The sequence below is a fragment of the Dipteris shenzhenensis genome, chromosome 11 (assembly GCF_047967505.1).
Source record: "Dipteris shenzhenensis isolate YYH24624 ecotype China chromosome 11, Dip_SZ_1.0, whole genome shotgun sequence".
Lineage (NCBI taxonomy): Eukaryota > Viridiplantae > Streptophyta > Polypodiopsida > Gleicheniales > Dipteridaceae > Dipteris > Dipteris shenzhenensis.
The window spans coordinates 16,160,196-16,174,357 of record NC_141606.1 but is presented as its reverse complement, the minus strand read 5'-3'; the positions used below and the strand labels follow the sequence as shown (position 1 = coordinate 16,174,357).

Below are 14,162 nucleotides of genomic sequence, written 5' to 3'. Positions count from 1 at the left end.
GGGTTTTGCTGGCAAAACTACCTGGATGGATTACTTCAATGAGTTTTCTTTAAAGAAACCCTTTCATGAAGATAGGTTGACAGAGGTTTTTCAATGTCACCCCCTATTAAGTAAAAGTTGTAAGAAGGATCATAAGGGAATTTTCATAGAGAAGTCTACTCTACATGTGGGTTTATTCAAAAGCCATCCCATTATGTTCTCACCATTCCTAAAGATTCAAATAAAGATTTGTGTATAAATACGCATTGCTATAATACTTTGCATATTTCTAAGTGAAACTATGTTTTCTTTTGATCCATTTTTGCCATATTTTTGCATAGTTGGAAGCTTTTTTTTTCCTTTGCTCGTACGCTTGGAAGATTTTGCTCGAAAAATGCTCGCCCCCCTAAATTTACTACTCTAACCAACTCCTATTGGTACTATTATCCCTTGCCACCATCCAACATAACATTTTCTCAGATCAATATATCTAATGCTTGGAAGGAAGGTTTAGAATGCATCTCCCCAGTCGTTATCCATGTAATGATTAAGTATAACAAAATTCACACTTTACAATGTTTTGTCTAGTGTACATATATTTTGTTTTTTGTCTTGTCATGTGTTTTGACATTACATGAAATATTACTAGGTGTATCCCATTCTTTAGGTCATCGAGTGTACCTTGTCCAATGCCATTTTGTTGTTTTACTTTGATGTAGAAGTTGTTGGTGAGTGTAATGTCGTCATACTAGATCTAGTGTATTTTCCAATATGACAACATATCTCATGTTTAGTAATTGTTTGAATGTCAAATATGTTCAAATCTCATGTTAGACTTACAGGACAAACTTCACTAAATTTATATTGATAAAAAAATTTCTCTATACTTCCTATGAATGGAAATGTAACATCAAATGCTATATATATATATATATATATACATACATATATAAATATGTAAGTATTCAAGTTTTTGCATAACTGATCTAGGTCTTCGGTGAGTATTTTAATAATATCCTCACTAGCTAGGCTTGGACATATGACTTTTGGTCTGTTTTGAAAGAATTTAGGTCAAGCTGTTGGACTTTATTATGAAACTCTAGGTCTGATATGATGACTAAGAATGCTTTGGTGGCTGGGGAAGAGGCCGGTAAAGGTGTATCATACCCCAAAGACATCAAATTTGCATGCCAACCATAACACTGCATACATGTGCATTTGTTTTAGTTTATTGGTTTGTTTATGATTTTGTGAAAAAATCATTTGTCTTACTAACCAATAGAGGATATGTCTATGAAGTCCATAAGCTTTGTGTATTTTTTACAAAACATATGCAAACCAATTCTCTACACTGTTGCACTTTAGTTCAACAAATTGATTCAATACAAATTTGATTTAATACAAATCAAATTCTAAGCATCGTTTTGTATAATAGTACAATGCTTCAAAATTATCATGAGGTATTTCAATCGAATGGTAAATTTCTTTTTTTAGTACTGTCTTTACAAAAATTTCCAAAAATCTAGATATCAATCGAAATAACACTGATGAGATACCACAGTATAGTCATCACACTTTGTGAAAATTGTCATATTAATTGAAGGAGAGATACTAACCTACCACCATCCAACATAACATTTTTTTAGAACAATACATGTTATGCTCGGAAGGGAGGTTTAGAATGCATCTCCCCATTTGTCATCCCATGTCACAATTAAGTATAACAAAATTCATGCTAAATGATGTTTTGTCTAGTGTACATCCTTTTTTGGTTTTTGTATTATCATGTATTTTGACATTACAATGAAATATTACTAGGTATATTTGGTTCTTTAGGTCATGTGGGGTACCTTGTCTATTGCCATTTTGTTGTTTTAATTTGTAGAAGTTGTTGATGAGCATAATGTCATCACTAGATCCAATGTATTTTCCAATATGATGACATTTTTCATGTTTAGTAAGTGTTGAATGTTAAATATGTTAAAATCTCGTGTTTTATCAAGGCTTACATGCCAAAGTCACTCACTTTTTGTTGATTTAAATAATTATATGTAGTTAAATACCCATGAACAGAATTGTAACATTAAATTGTAAATACATCTCTCTCTCTCTCTCTCTCTCTCTCTCTCTCTCTCTCTCTCTCTCTATCTATCTATCTATCTATCAATCATATCTATCTATATATATGCAAGAGAAAAAGCGGGAACCCATGCGAACTTGCACTTGATGCTATGAGACGAAGTCGAAGGCTCCACGAAGTGGCACGATGAACATCACCCAGCAACACTTCATCGAAAGAAAGAAGATTCATGCAGGCTTCAAATAATGTCAAACAAAGAAACACTCAGACACTGGAATACAAAGGAAGCTCATAGCATTCACCTGGCATCATGAGAGGGAGGATTATTGACTTAAGTGGCACCACCAAAGCAGTTGGGGAGAGAGAATGAGTCTGACAAATTACTAACGCACAAAGGTAGACAAAAAAATGATCGCCTTAATGCTTCGAAACTCCCTAGTTTGAAATCACCAAGGCATGTAGCTAATTGGAGCAAGCTGAACTTTTGACAAAACTACACGAAACCACTAAAGCACAAAATTATTCCTTTTCCTCGTCTTTGAGTTTCATTCCCATTATAATCTCACATAAACCATATATTCAAATCATTTCCATATCTCCCTTGAAAGACAATAATATAGCAAATATAACATTTACTGGGCTCACAAAAGCTTTTTGGTCTCTATATTTCAAAGAGATAAGAAGGGCCACCACTGATTCTTTTTCATCAATGGTAGTCATGGATTAAATGCATGATTTATACGATTCCTTTACATCATCCCAATATACTTATACAAGCTTAAATCACTACAAAAAAGTATGCTATTACAATCAATCTAATTTCATCCTCAATCCCTAACACATTCTAGCCTCTACCATATTTGCGAATAAATTTCTCGAATGTATTGAAAGTGTTCTATGGGAAATGATCTTAGAGTGAGACTTTAATCAACCTAGAAGAGCACACTCAAGTCAATGCCACTTAACATGGTAAAATAATAGGAATATGAAATATCTTAATACTCTTTTGACATTTTAGCTAAGCACTTAGCTTGGCAAAGACACAAGATTGATGTGCTCTAATCAAGAGCTAATAAAAAATCACTCAAAGGTTAATGACGCATTGATCATGTGTAAATAATTTAAAAATCTTTATATGAGAGAGCACAAAAAATAGAAAAGTCTCACTCACACAGTTACTGAAATTATGGGCCCATTTTTTGAGAGCCTCCAATAGAAGTCTATGAACTATCATAAGAAGTTTCATTAGGGTAGAATCGATACAGTTGTGAGCATTGGTAATCCACCAATGAGACCCCTTGTGTGGCTTAAAAATTGAACAGAGGAAAGGGAGACTATCATGAGATGGTGCCACACTTGGTAAAGAGGAATTAAATCCTTCAAGAGCTTAGAAGTGACTTGTTTAGGGATGATCCAAGTATTTCTTCCATGCATGGGTTAAAGTCCCCGACCCATTAAGCCTAAGACTAGCCATGCCATGGATCCAATGAATGCATTCAAATACCATAGTATTAGAGCAGTTGTCTAATCTTAAAATGTACAATTGTGATTTCACCCACTCAATTTCATCCAATACATCTTTGTCCTCCAAACAAAAATCATATTTTCCGAATTTGCTAGTATTGAATGTTTTAAGTTTGGCAGCACAATCATTTAAGAAAGATGACTTAGCCGAGTGTTTATCGTTTAAATTGCATAGAGATAATAAATCATTCTAGAAATAACTGAGGGACTTAAAGGCCGGGGAAAAAAGACATGTAAAGTGTTTGTCGAATAATTTTGCTTCGATAGATTTTGATATCTAATGTTTGACCATGAGATCTCATTTTAAAGTTATCGCCACACTCTTCAATAATAAATGGTTTAAATTGTTTAAAAGAAGAGAATTTACAATGGGTTTCCGCCATTTCCCATGGAATACTTCTTTGGAGTTAAGAAGTATCAAGCTTATTGGCTTATCATACTTCCATAAAAAATGAGATTGGAAAGTACATTAGTTGAATTGGGATAAAACTTATAAAAGAAAGATAATAAATTATCCCTTGAAGATACCCTCTCTAAAATTCGAGAGGAGTGATTAAGATGCAAAATGCCAGTGGTTTCTTTATTAAGAGAATTTTTTACCAAAGTCAATCTTCCAAAAAACTCCATCAAAGATCTAGAGCCTTTGTCGCACCGATGACCATTAGAGTTTTTTTGCCAAGGTAGGAATATTATTGCTATTGTTGGTCATAGGCCTTTTGCCCCTGTTGGAACTGGAGCCTAAAGCCAAAGTACTATCACTAATTATTAGAACCACACTCCTGGGGATATTAGAGGGTGGTGTGGATACATCTACAATTTCTTGTGGAGAAAAAGTAGATCCTCGGCCACTATTATTATGTCCCCCCCTTATGTAACTTCTTCCTGATCCCACCTTGGAAAGGGACTTGATTGCCTCTTCCATTCCCTCTACCCCCAGATTTAGGTTTCATAAGGTTGGCACTTTCCCTAGAAAAGGAAGGGCGTTTTATTACTTTTTCAATCATAGCAAGTCCTTGTTCACTATCCATTGAAGAAAAATGTTTGGCCTTTGGATTGACCACATATTCCAAAACCCCTTGATCATAAAATCTCTTATAAAGACAATAGGAGAAGAGTTTCAACCATGGGTTTTGTAGGTCCATTCAACCATATGAGGAATGCAGTAAAAGATGATGCTTAACTCATACCATGGTAAAAGAAATCCAAGTGGTTCACCAAATACCAAACAACATGGTATGCCCAGGTGAGAGAGCGCCCACAATTGTCAGCTACACAAGCACACATGAGGAATGGTCACAACCAATTCCACCAAAGGGATTTGCAATTTGCTGCCCTTTTTGTCATTGGAGTTAAAGCCTCTGCGAACTAGTAGTAGGACTTCGGAGTTAGAACATTTCATTGCATCCATTGTAGATGGCACTAGTGCACAAGGAATACTAACCTTTTTGAAAGCACTGCGTGTTTGCATTTTTCCACTTTCACATTAGAAAGTGAACCCCAAAACTTGAGGACATATATGCTCAAAGGTGCCAATAGATTCTGATTGTTAAGTGTCCACATTTTATTTTGATGAGTCTCATGAGACACATTAAATTCCACCTCCCTTGCAGGCATGGTTGGAATACAAGATGCTCGGACACGTCGAAGAAAGATTGGTAGAAAACACCATTTCTATATTTCAAGTGACAATCTCCTCGACATGACCATGTTAAGTAAGGCCAACAATTGTCTCAATAGAAGCTATTACTAAGTTCATCAATGCATTGTTGGTTTGCTTTAGGTTGAACTTGACAGAAGCCTCCTTAAAGGAGGCCCTGTTACTCCTCAAAGGAGGCCTTGTTAGCTTTGTTTCAATTTAAATATGCCAATGGCTCTCCTTTGTCACATGACATATTGGACAACCAAACACTATCCTATAGACTCATATCTCTCATTCCTCCCCTACTTCCAAAGAGACAGACAATGATTGTGGAGTGTTCTAGCTTGCCTAAAATTCAAACATGCCAATGGCTCTGAACACTAAACAATATAATCTAGACATCCATCCCTTGTCATTCCTTCCTTGTCAACCCATCTTAGTGTCCCAAAAAGCATCCTCTAGGCTGCAAAAAGAGCCTTCGCAAGCTAGGAGCCAAACATAAGAGCTCTTTAGAACAAGAGTGCACAGCGCGCATGGACATTGAGCACTTTCTAGTATAGTCGTAAGTCGTAAAGCAAGCCATTTAGGATGCAAAAGAGAAAATAAATGATTTTTAAAAGGGAGTTGGGCTACTAAAAGGCATTTTTGTAGATGATCTCCATAAATGTGAAATATCACAGAAGAGTTTCAATCCTCCAGTATAGCACTACCTCTAAAGAGGGACTGCTAATACCTCTAAAGAGATAGTGCTAATAAATGAGATTCTTGCCGCTAGTTGGTTGGGAAACAACTATATGAGGTTGACAATGGATGGATATTAGGCAAAGCCACTTGCTTAACGTGGGTATAGAGTGGGAATCGACCATGTCAACATAGGGCAAGCACCGTGTTTATGTGTGATGACACGTGCACCAATAGCAAGGAGGTCGGTAACCTATGCCGCAATGCCAAAACCCATCTCAAGTGAACACAAGGTGTGCTTGTCCAAGAGGGAGGTCAAGTTTCTCATTGTGATGTAGCGTAAAGACGTCATTGACGTTGCTTATTGTACATTGTTCACGTTTCTAAAGGAGAGCTTTATGAAAACGTCATGCGATGATGATGATGTATAAGTGGCGATTTTGATTTGATATGTAAGATGCAAATGCTTCATGATGCATAAACTATAAACTAACGCATCCATCCATTCTCCACGCTCCTTCCTTTCTGGTGAGGCACGCACCTTCTTCTTCAACATAATAGCTTCCATACCCGCACCCACATCTCAATCCTCACATGGGCGACTACTCTGCATTCTCTAAACCAAGCAAAATCTCGTTTTCCCGATTTGGGTCCTTCCTTATCTCTTCCCGCATTGCCTTACTCTTCCGTGTCAGTAATCGATCGTGCTTTTGCTCCTGCTTTGGAATCCTGCACGGCGGTCTTGTTTCGTCAGTGCTTTTGCCTGTAGGATTTGCTTAAGAGCAATTATATCCCTTCATTTCAAGATTGGGCCTGCTTCTACATCTGCCCATTGGATCGGGAGTCTCCCGTACACCCTTTCCTGGGAGGATTTCGAAGAGTTGCTCCGTTGAATTTTGCACCTCTTTGGGTCTTTTGAGTGGGTATCCTAGCAAGATATCTTCTTTACACAATTCAGTGGGATTTGAATGTTGTGAATGTATACCTTTTCTCCTTTTACGATTTGTCGGACGTAAAGAACTGCAAGGACCACTTGGCCAAACATGACTCAAGCAGGAGAAGTGGAAGAAACATGTAGAATCTGCTTAGAAACTTCTCCTCTTTACGTGACGAATGCATCCAAGCTATCTGACTCGCTTCTTGTGGACGAAGATCGATTAATTTCGCCTTGTGGTTGCAGCGGTAATCACTGCATTCTCTTTTCTTAAACATCTTTTCCCCATACACGTTCATCGACGTTCTGGTAATGTCTCTAATGTTGATATCTGCCAGGAACCCAAGCGTTCGTGCATTTCAAGTGCTTAAGAAAGTGGCAAAGTGCAGTAATGGCCAGTCGAAGACCTGGTGCAAATCACAGTCCAGCGCTCATGTAAGGGACTTTGTTTCTTTGCGGATTGCTTGATCTCTTGTTTCTCTCGAATTGCCTTTTTGCTTCATTGTGCTGTAGATAATAGTCATGAAGCCGGTTTTACAATCCTGTGTATAAAATGGGTGTTCAGGTTCTTGCTTGTACTGCATTTATGACCTCCAGTTTGTTTCCCTTGACATTCATTGTGAGGGACTAAGAAATTGCTCCTCATCTCATAACAGATGCTCAGTATGCACCCAAAAATTTTCAGTAGCGCCACCGAGGCCAGCTCTACTTTTTCGAATTTGGAAGGGCCTAACTGGGTATTCATGCGAAGTTGCAGGGCTCTGTATAGTATTGGTGAGTCATCTTACCACACCTGCAGGCTGCCATGGCAAAACCTTGTACGTTTCTAAGCTTGATATGCACATGTCGGACATCCTAATGTTTACTGCAAAACACAATGGATATTAATGAGTTAAGGCCAACTCTCTTCTTCTTCCTCTGCCAAGTTTTCTGAACTGTCATCAACCATCTTGGGATGTTGGAATTTCTAAAGTGGTTCTCCTTCCATCATAGGCATTTTGTTTTGGGGGTTTCTCAGTGTAATGTGCAATACACATTGGTATGTACTGCAGATGCAGGATCTGTGCTATACTGAGTTGATAAGAGTAGTTAGGTTGATTATCTGCTACGCTAAGTATCTTGTAGGCATGTAGGAAATTTTTCCAACTTGCTGAAGGAATGCTGGTGGATGTGTATGTGCCATACCTGCAGTGTGCATGCTACTTGGCCCTTGCTGGCCACAATCTTCAAACACTACTTGAGGAGTTGGGGAGTGGATTCACTTTGGCTCGTGAAGTCCTTCCTTGCAGTTTTCGCTTCAATATGTTGGAAGATAAGTGCTTATCACGAACATGCAGGTTATTTTCAAGTTCATGCCCTAAAAATTATGTGAATCTGTTTGCCTCTGCTGAGGAAAGATTTTGCTCCTGGCTAAGCATAAGCAGATAGTTGTAATAATAATAATAAGACAATCATAATAGTTCCCCTGGACATGCAGCTGACCGCACTTACGGATTGTGTTACTGCCATACCTGTGGTCTCTTCTCTGCCTTTCTAAACATGATTGACCTTAATACAAGAATGATTGAAGGTCTTATAAGCGCATTTTCCAGGGTGTAGTATTGTATAGGACATGCGTCCACGGTGGTCTATGAATGAAGTCATCATGCAAGGCAGATTTTGAAAGTGTCAAAAATAATATTGGAACCTAGGGTCTTTATCACTAGAGATAGCAATGAGATCAATGGGTCAGCGTCCCATTCTAGGGACTTTTCCCCTGAACCGTTTGCAGACAATGTGTGGTGGTTCATCTTGATTTGTTTTGGCAGCAGATGCTTTGGAACATACGTTTCAATCTCAATTGTATTTTTTGGAATTTCAAGTCTTAGCTGAAGCCATAGGTACCCAAAGTCAAGCCACAAGATTCTAGTGCGAAACAAGGGAGACTGATGAGGCTGAGTGTGGACCCTTGCAGCCTCTTAGGAGCTAGATGGGGATCTGGACGGCTTAATTTGCATCCAGGCACGCTGTTGGTGGCTACTCCAGCAATGCCGTCTGCTTTCTTTTTTGGTTCCGTGGTGAGGATATTATTCAGTTATCATTTTTTCTAATTAGATCGTTACTAAATTGTGTTGAGGAAGCTACTAAATTGTGTCATTCTGTAAATTGTGTTGAGGAAGCTACTAAATTTGTGCCCTTTATACAAGGTGCTTTTATACGAGCATAGAAGATGTAGTGGATCCCGTGGCCTAATCCTAAATATGCAGTCAGAGGTATGGACTGCTTTTGTTTGTTGTTAGAGGCTTTGGTGGTTTTTCTTTTACAGTTCATGTGTTAAAGGTTTCACAATGATACATTGGCAGTCCTTTTCTCATCATTGCAAAGGGTCAGAAGCTGCTGAAATGTGTGTTGTTTGACGAGTTGCTAAATAGCTTTTGGGCTGGTGATTGCAGGAAGGAAGAATACAGGATTGGGAAAGTAAAGTGCTTCCTTCTGTTAACAGTCCATCTGTTTTGAATCGTATTGCACATGGTATGGGTGGTCCTCTTGCTCAGCATGACTGGACCATTTTAAATAGGTGTGCTTGTTGTGCTTCATTCACCATGGAGTCATCTTGCACTAACCAGAATGGACCAGATAAGAAAATTCACAAGGACTGGGGCCAAGAGCTTTTGCCAGGTATTTTTCTTGGGAGAGAAGTGTCACCAATTCTCCTGCATGCCAAGGACGATCCTCCCATTCTTGCCCACCAGGTGATTCATGGACACGCAGAGTGGTATGTGGGGCAACTTTGGAGTGAGGTGAAGCGAGGCCTTTGGGTTACTAAGCACAATGCTTCTGAGATTCTGCTTTCGACTCCTCCTCATGAGCTTTGGCATGTCTTGATAAGGGATTAAAGGCCGTAAGAGCATTACTGTATCTCACATCTGTACATGGTGTTCTATGTATTGGTATCTGTAAATAAAGGATATAACTATGTATTATCTCCTCCTTTACAAAAGATTTAGACTTGCAAGCACTGTTGGTGTTGCAAAATCTAGGCCGGGCCTACACCCAAACGCACCCATTCTTCTATATATCTCCCCCCCCCCCCCCCCCCCCCACAAAAGCCTCCCCACCCATTCTATGGGGGCACCTGCCTCTTTGCCCTTCCCTTCTATTTTCATCCTCTGTCAAATAGTTTGGGTAAAAGTTTATCGAATGGTTTGGATATTTCAGTGCAAGTTTACCTTTTAGTGTGTGGTTTGTGATCTGAAATATTGGTTGTCTTGTTTTGTGTCTCCAAGACCAAGGGTTGTGAGCTCATTTGACTAGCATATGTTTTCATCATATTCATGGACATGCAACTTTTGAGTTGCAACCTCGCAGTGCATTGCTCTATCTACTCTTTCTAAGCTTGTTTTATGCTTGTTTGGGAGAGACTTGATGAAATATCTTGTCTTGGCTGGCAGTTGTAGTAGGATGAAGAGAATATAGACTACTTTTTGATTAGCTGTCTCCTTTAGTGCTAGTTTTTGTCACTGCTAAGTCTGCCCTATTATGTCCAGAGTTTTGCAGAGACTCTGTATGAAGCTCCTTGCATAACTGGATGCTCATTTGTGCTATGATCACCCACCATTGAGCGCTGATGATTTAGGAGGGGATGCCATAGCAGCTAGTCCTTCTATGTGTGATAATACTTAAATGGTTTTCATCAGTCATCATAGGAGAATATGTTTGTACATCCATGTAACACACACACACACACACACACACACACACACACACGCACGCACAAAGATGTACAGTCGGGTGCACATGATGAGAGAGAGTGTCTGTACACACATACATTTATATAGACACGTGTGCATGCGCACGCATGCATACATAACATATGCACACACATGCACACGCGTGCACGCACACAAAGATGTACAGTGTGGTGCACATGATGAGAGTGTTTGTACACACAGATACATTTATATAAACACGTGTGCATGTGCACACATACATACTGTGTGTCTGTTGACACCGGTTTCCTTATCTGACTAATTCAGAAGTGCTCAGTTTACAACCCAACCCAATGCAATGCTCGGTGAAGATGCTCGCTCTTGCAATCCTAAGGTGAACATGCTTAGGTTCAGAACAGGTGTCAACATATAAAACACTCGAAGGTCGTTGCTAGCTATTATAGAACCGTGTGATGACGGGAGGATACTGACTCGTGAACACACTTAAGCAATTAGACAATGGATTGTATATTAAAGAATGGAATAGAATAGACAATCATCCCCTCAAACTTGCTTGATCATAACTACGATGCCTCGAGTTGCAACGGACGCTCCTTATCCTAGCAAACTTAGGTAAGAGGAAGAGAACTTGGCATACTGCTCTCTTATTCTCCCCCTTGCCTGTTACAAGCATATCACTATCTAGAGATCTGCCTTCCAAAAGAGTATGCGCTTGGTGTGTCAATCTCCATTCACTCGTTGAAATCTGAGCAAGAAAAGATGGATAATTTCACCAATGTACTTATTACTTTAGTGGAAGAGAAAGCAAAATATAATCTTACCACTCCGCAAGGATCATCTTGTATTTGAATCATGCTTGCGAGGGAGGTGGAATTCAATGTGTCTTATGAGGCTCATCAAAATAAAATGTGGACACTGTTGAGAGTTCACGCTCAACATCATGTGATCATGTGTGCATAGCACCATCACGTGATCATATATGCATAGCACTAACCTTATAGAGTGCTATAAAGGAAAGGGTTAGATCCCCTAACCCTAACCCTAAAAGGGTTTGTATATATTCTGTTTTTTCAACTAAATCTAGTGTACAGTTAGTCATTTGTGGTGTGCTCTCTAGCTGTGCCCTCTCTCCTCATCTCCACTCTTCTCCTCTCCCCTCTTCATATTTTGTCATGGTATCAGAGCATGGTTCTGCCTTCCGCTGAGGCATTGAGATTCTTGAGAGTGTGAGAGAGATTGTGAGATTGAGAGTTCTCTTGAGTGATTGTGAGATCCTTCCCTTCACTTCCGTTGAGAGAAATTTCCGTCCATTTGAGAGGAATTTTTGTTCATTGGAATAGATTTCCGTCCATTTCTGTTCATAGTTCTACTTCGAGTTCGAGAGAAAGAAAGAGAGTTCTACTTGTGGTCTTCTTTGTGAGATATTCTCCTTCTTCAGGTGAAAGATCTACTGAGAGGGAGAGAATATTGTTCTACTCCTATTTGCTTGCGAAAGAGATAGAGAGAAAGATTTCTCTCTTGAGGGATAGAGAGAGAGCTCAAGCTCTCTTTGCAAGAGCACACGGGCAACCAACGACCATCGACAGCTTCAGCATCAAGCTCCTTCCAACACAGCTCCTCCCCAAAGCTTCCTACAGCCAAGCATTTCCGTCGAGCAGCAGCATCTTCAATAGCCGCTCCGTGCAGCAAACTCAGCATTAAGGGACCACAGCTACAGCCTCCATACACTAGCTATCGGTCATAGGCCAGCTCCAAATCTTTGCACCTCCAACGAGTTCTCCAAAGCTCTACGCGACCAACTCTCCTTGGTGGCTGTACCATCCCATCAACCCTGTAGTAAGGCTTTATTGACCACGGCTCTCCAAAGCATCTCGACAACCTACGAAGCTCCTCAATTAATGAGCCAGTGAGCCACGCCAACGACCTTCTGTAGACTCGACGCTAGACCTCGCAACAATCTCCTCGACGGACGACTATGGCTCCTTCAACGCCTCCTAGGCTCCAACTCCTAGCCGCCGCCAAGAAGAAGCTGCGCCCAAGCATCTCCAGCCTCCGAAGGATCCTCGACGATCAGCGCCAAGCCCACAGGCGGCTCCTTCAACAAAGCTCTCCCATCCGCGACTCAGCCGCCTCCAACAGCAGCCCGCAACGGGCCTCCCGCCAGCCATCAACCCTGCAACAAGGCTCCATAGAGCCTCTCAAAGCCGCCTCCAACGAGTCTTCTCACGACCTACAAGACCACCACGCTGGCCGAAGGGGTGTCATCATATGGTGGCAAGTCTGCACTAGCAGGCTGCATGCACTCATTCTCAGCAAAGCGCCTCAGTACGCCTAGCAAAAATGACCTGATTTGAGAGCTCCAGACGATGACTTCTGCTCAGTCGCCTCTTCAACGAGCTCTGAAGATTCTGGCTACCAACGACTTTTGCTCAGTCGCCTCTTCAACGCGCTCCAAAGCCTTCAGGCTTTCGGGACCCGACGGGCCGCTCCATCGACGGAGAAGATGACGGAATCCGAAAGATTCCGTCAGAATCTTGATAGATTTCGGCTTCCCAAAAAGTGACACGTGGCCCGTGCACCACGTCATCTTATCTACCACGTGGCAGATAAGCGTCTCAAATTTTGCCACGTGGCAATCCTTATCTGACACGTCAACAATTGCCACGTCAGCAGTCCACATCATCAGCCACATCATCAGTGACACATCATCACCGATTGCCACATCACCTGTGCCACGTCATTCGTGACACGTCATCACCGATTGCCACGTCACTTGTGCCATATCATCAGGGACACATCATCATTACCACGTCATCCTATCATGTCATCAGTGACACGTCATCATCGATTGCCACGTTAACTATGCCACATCATCAGGGACATGTCATCAGTGCCACGTCACCTTGCTGACATCATCTGTGCCACTTCAGCACTGCCACCTCAGCTGTCCAGTCAACATTGACCCCTGCCAGGCACACACAGCCAGGCACACACAGTGCTCCACAGGCACTTCATGTGACCACTCCTGCCACCTCAGCACAGAGCTTCATAGGCACACCTCTTGCTAAGCACAATGCCACATCATCACTACATGTGACTCACAGTGACACATCATCATTGAGCACATTTGCACTCCTTTTGCCCCTCCACCTAGATCAAGTCATATCTCTTGATCCAGGAAGAATTTGAGGGTGCTCCAAAAAGAAAAGTCGCTCGTTTTTTCATGCTCTACGTGCTCGTTACATCACGCGCACATTTCGACGCAAGTTACACTCACATTTGAGCCTCTCCGACAAAACCACTTCCTTCACGCACATTTGCCTCTACATCGACGCATCTGACCCAGCACTTAAAAAGAACAAAAGAAAAGGAATCATTTGCTGTTCTTTCATCGATCGACGGTTGGTTTAGATCTAGATCAGAGTAGACTAGATCGCCATAGAGGGGACGCTTTGAATTCCCCAAGTTGCCAATCTAAGCCATGCCCGAAATTCCCGACTAGTACCTACTCGGAGTCAGTCCATACGCTCACATCCGATTTCACATTATTACATTACCTGAAACCTTACGTTCATCAGTTCAGTGAGCAGACTTCAGAGTTCAGAGGCATTGTAG

At 40.9% G+C, this 14,162-nt stretch overlaps 1 protein-coding gene across 1 annotated transcript; it reads left to right on the top strand.

Annotated features, from left to right (window-relative positions):
• The first annotated feature begins 6,386 nt into the window (after positions 1–6,386).
• Positions 6,387–9,918, top strand: LOC147896677 (uncharacterized). The gene is made up of 7 exons (XM_087381576.1): positions 6,387–7,085; positions 7,176–7,272; positions 7,494–7,611; positions 8,029–8,174; positions 8,792–8,894; positions 9,024–9,089; positions 9,270–9,918. Exons 1-7 carry the CDS (start codon positions 6,947–6,949, stop codon positions 9,711–9,713), a joined length of 1,113 nt encoding a protein of 370 aa, XP_087237702.1. The 5' UTR covers positions 6,387–6,946; the 3' UTR covers positions 9,714–9,918.
• Positions 9,919–14,162: the final 4,244 nt, after the last annotated feature.

Coding starts and splice junctions, on each gene's coding strand:
- LOC147896677 (XM_087381576.1), top strand. CDS start 6,947: ATGACTCAAGCAGGAGAAGTGGAAGAAACATGTAGAATCTGCTTAGAA. Junction 7,612..8,028: donor CAGGGCTCTGTATAGTATTG/GTGAGTCATCTT, acceptor CCATACCTGCAG/TGTGCATGCTACTTGGCCCT. Junction 9,090..9,269: donor TCCTAAATATGCAGTCAGAG/GTATGGACTGCT, acceptor TGGTGATTGCAG/GAAGGAAGAATACAGGATTG.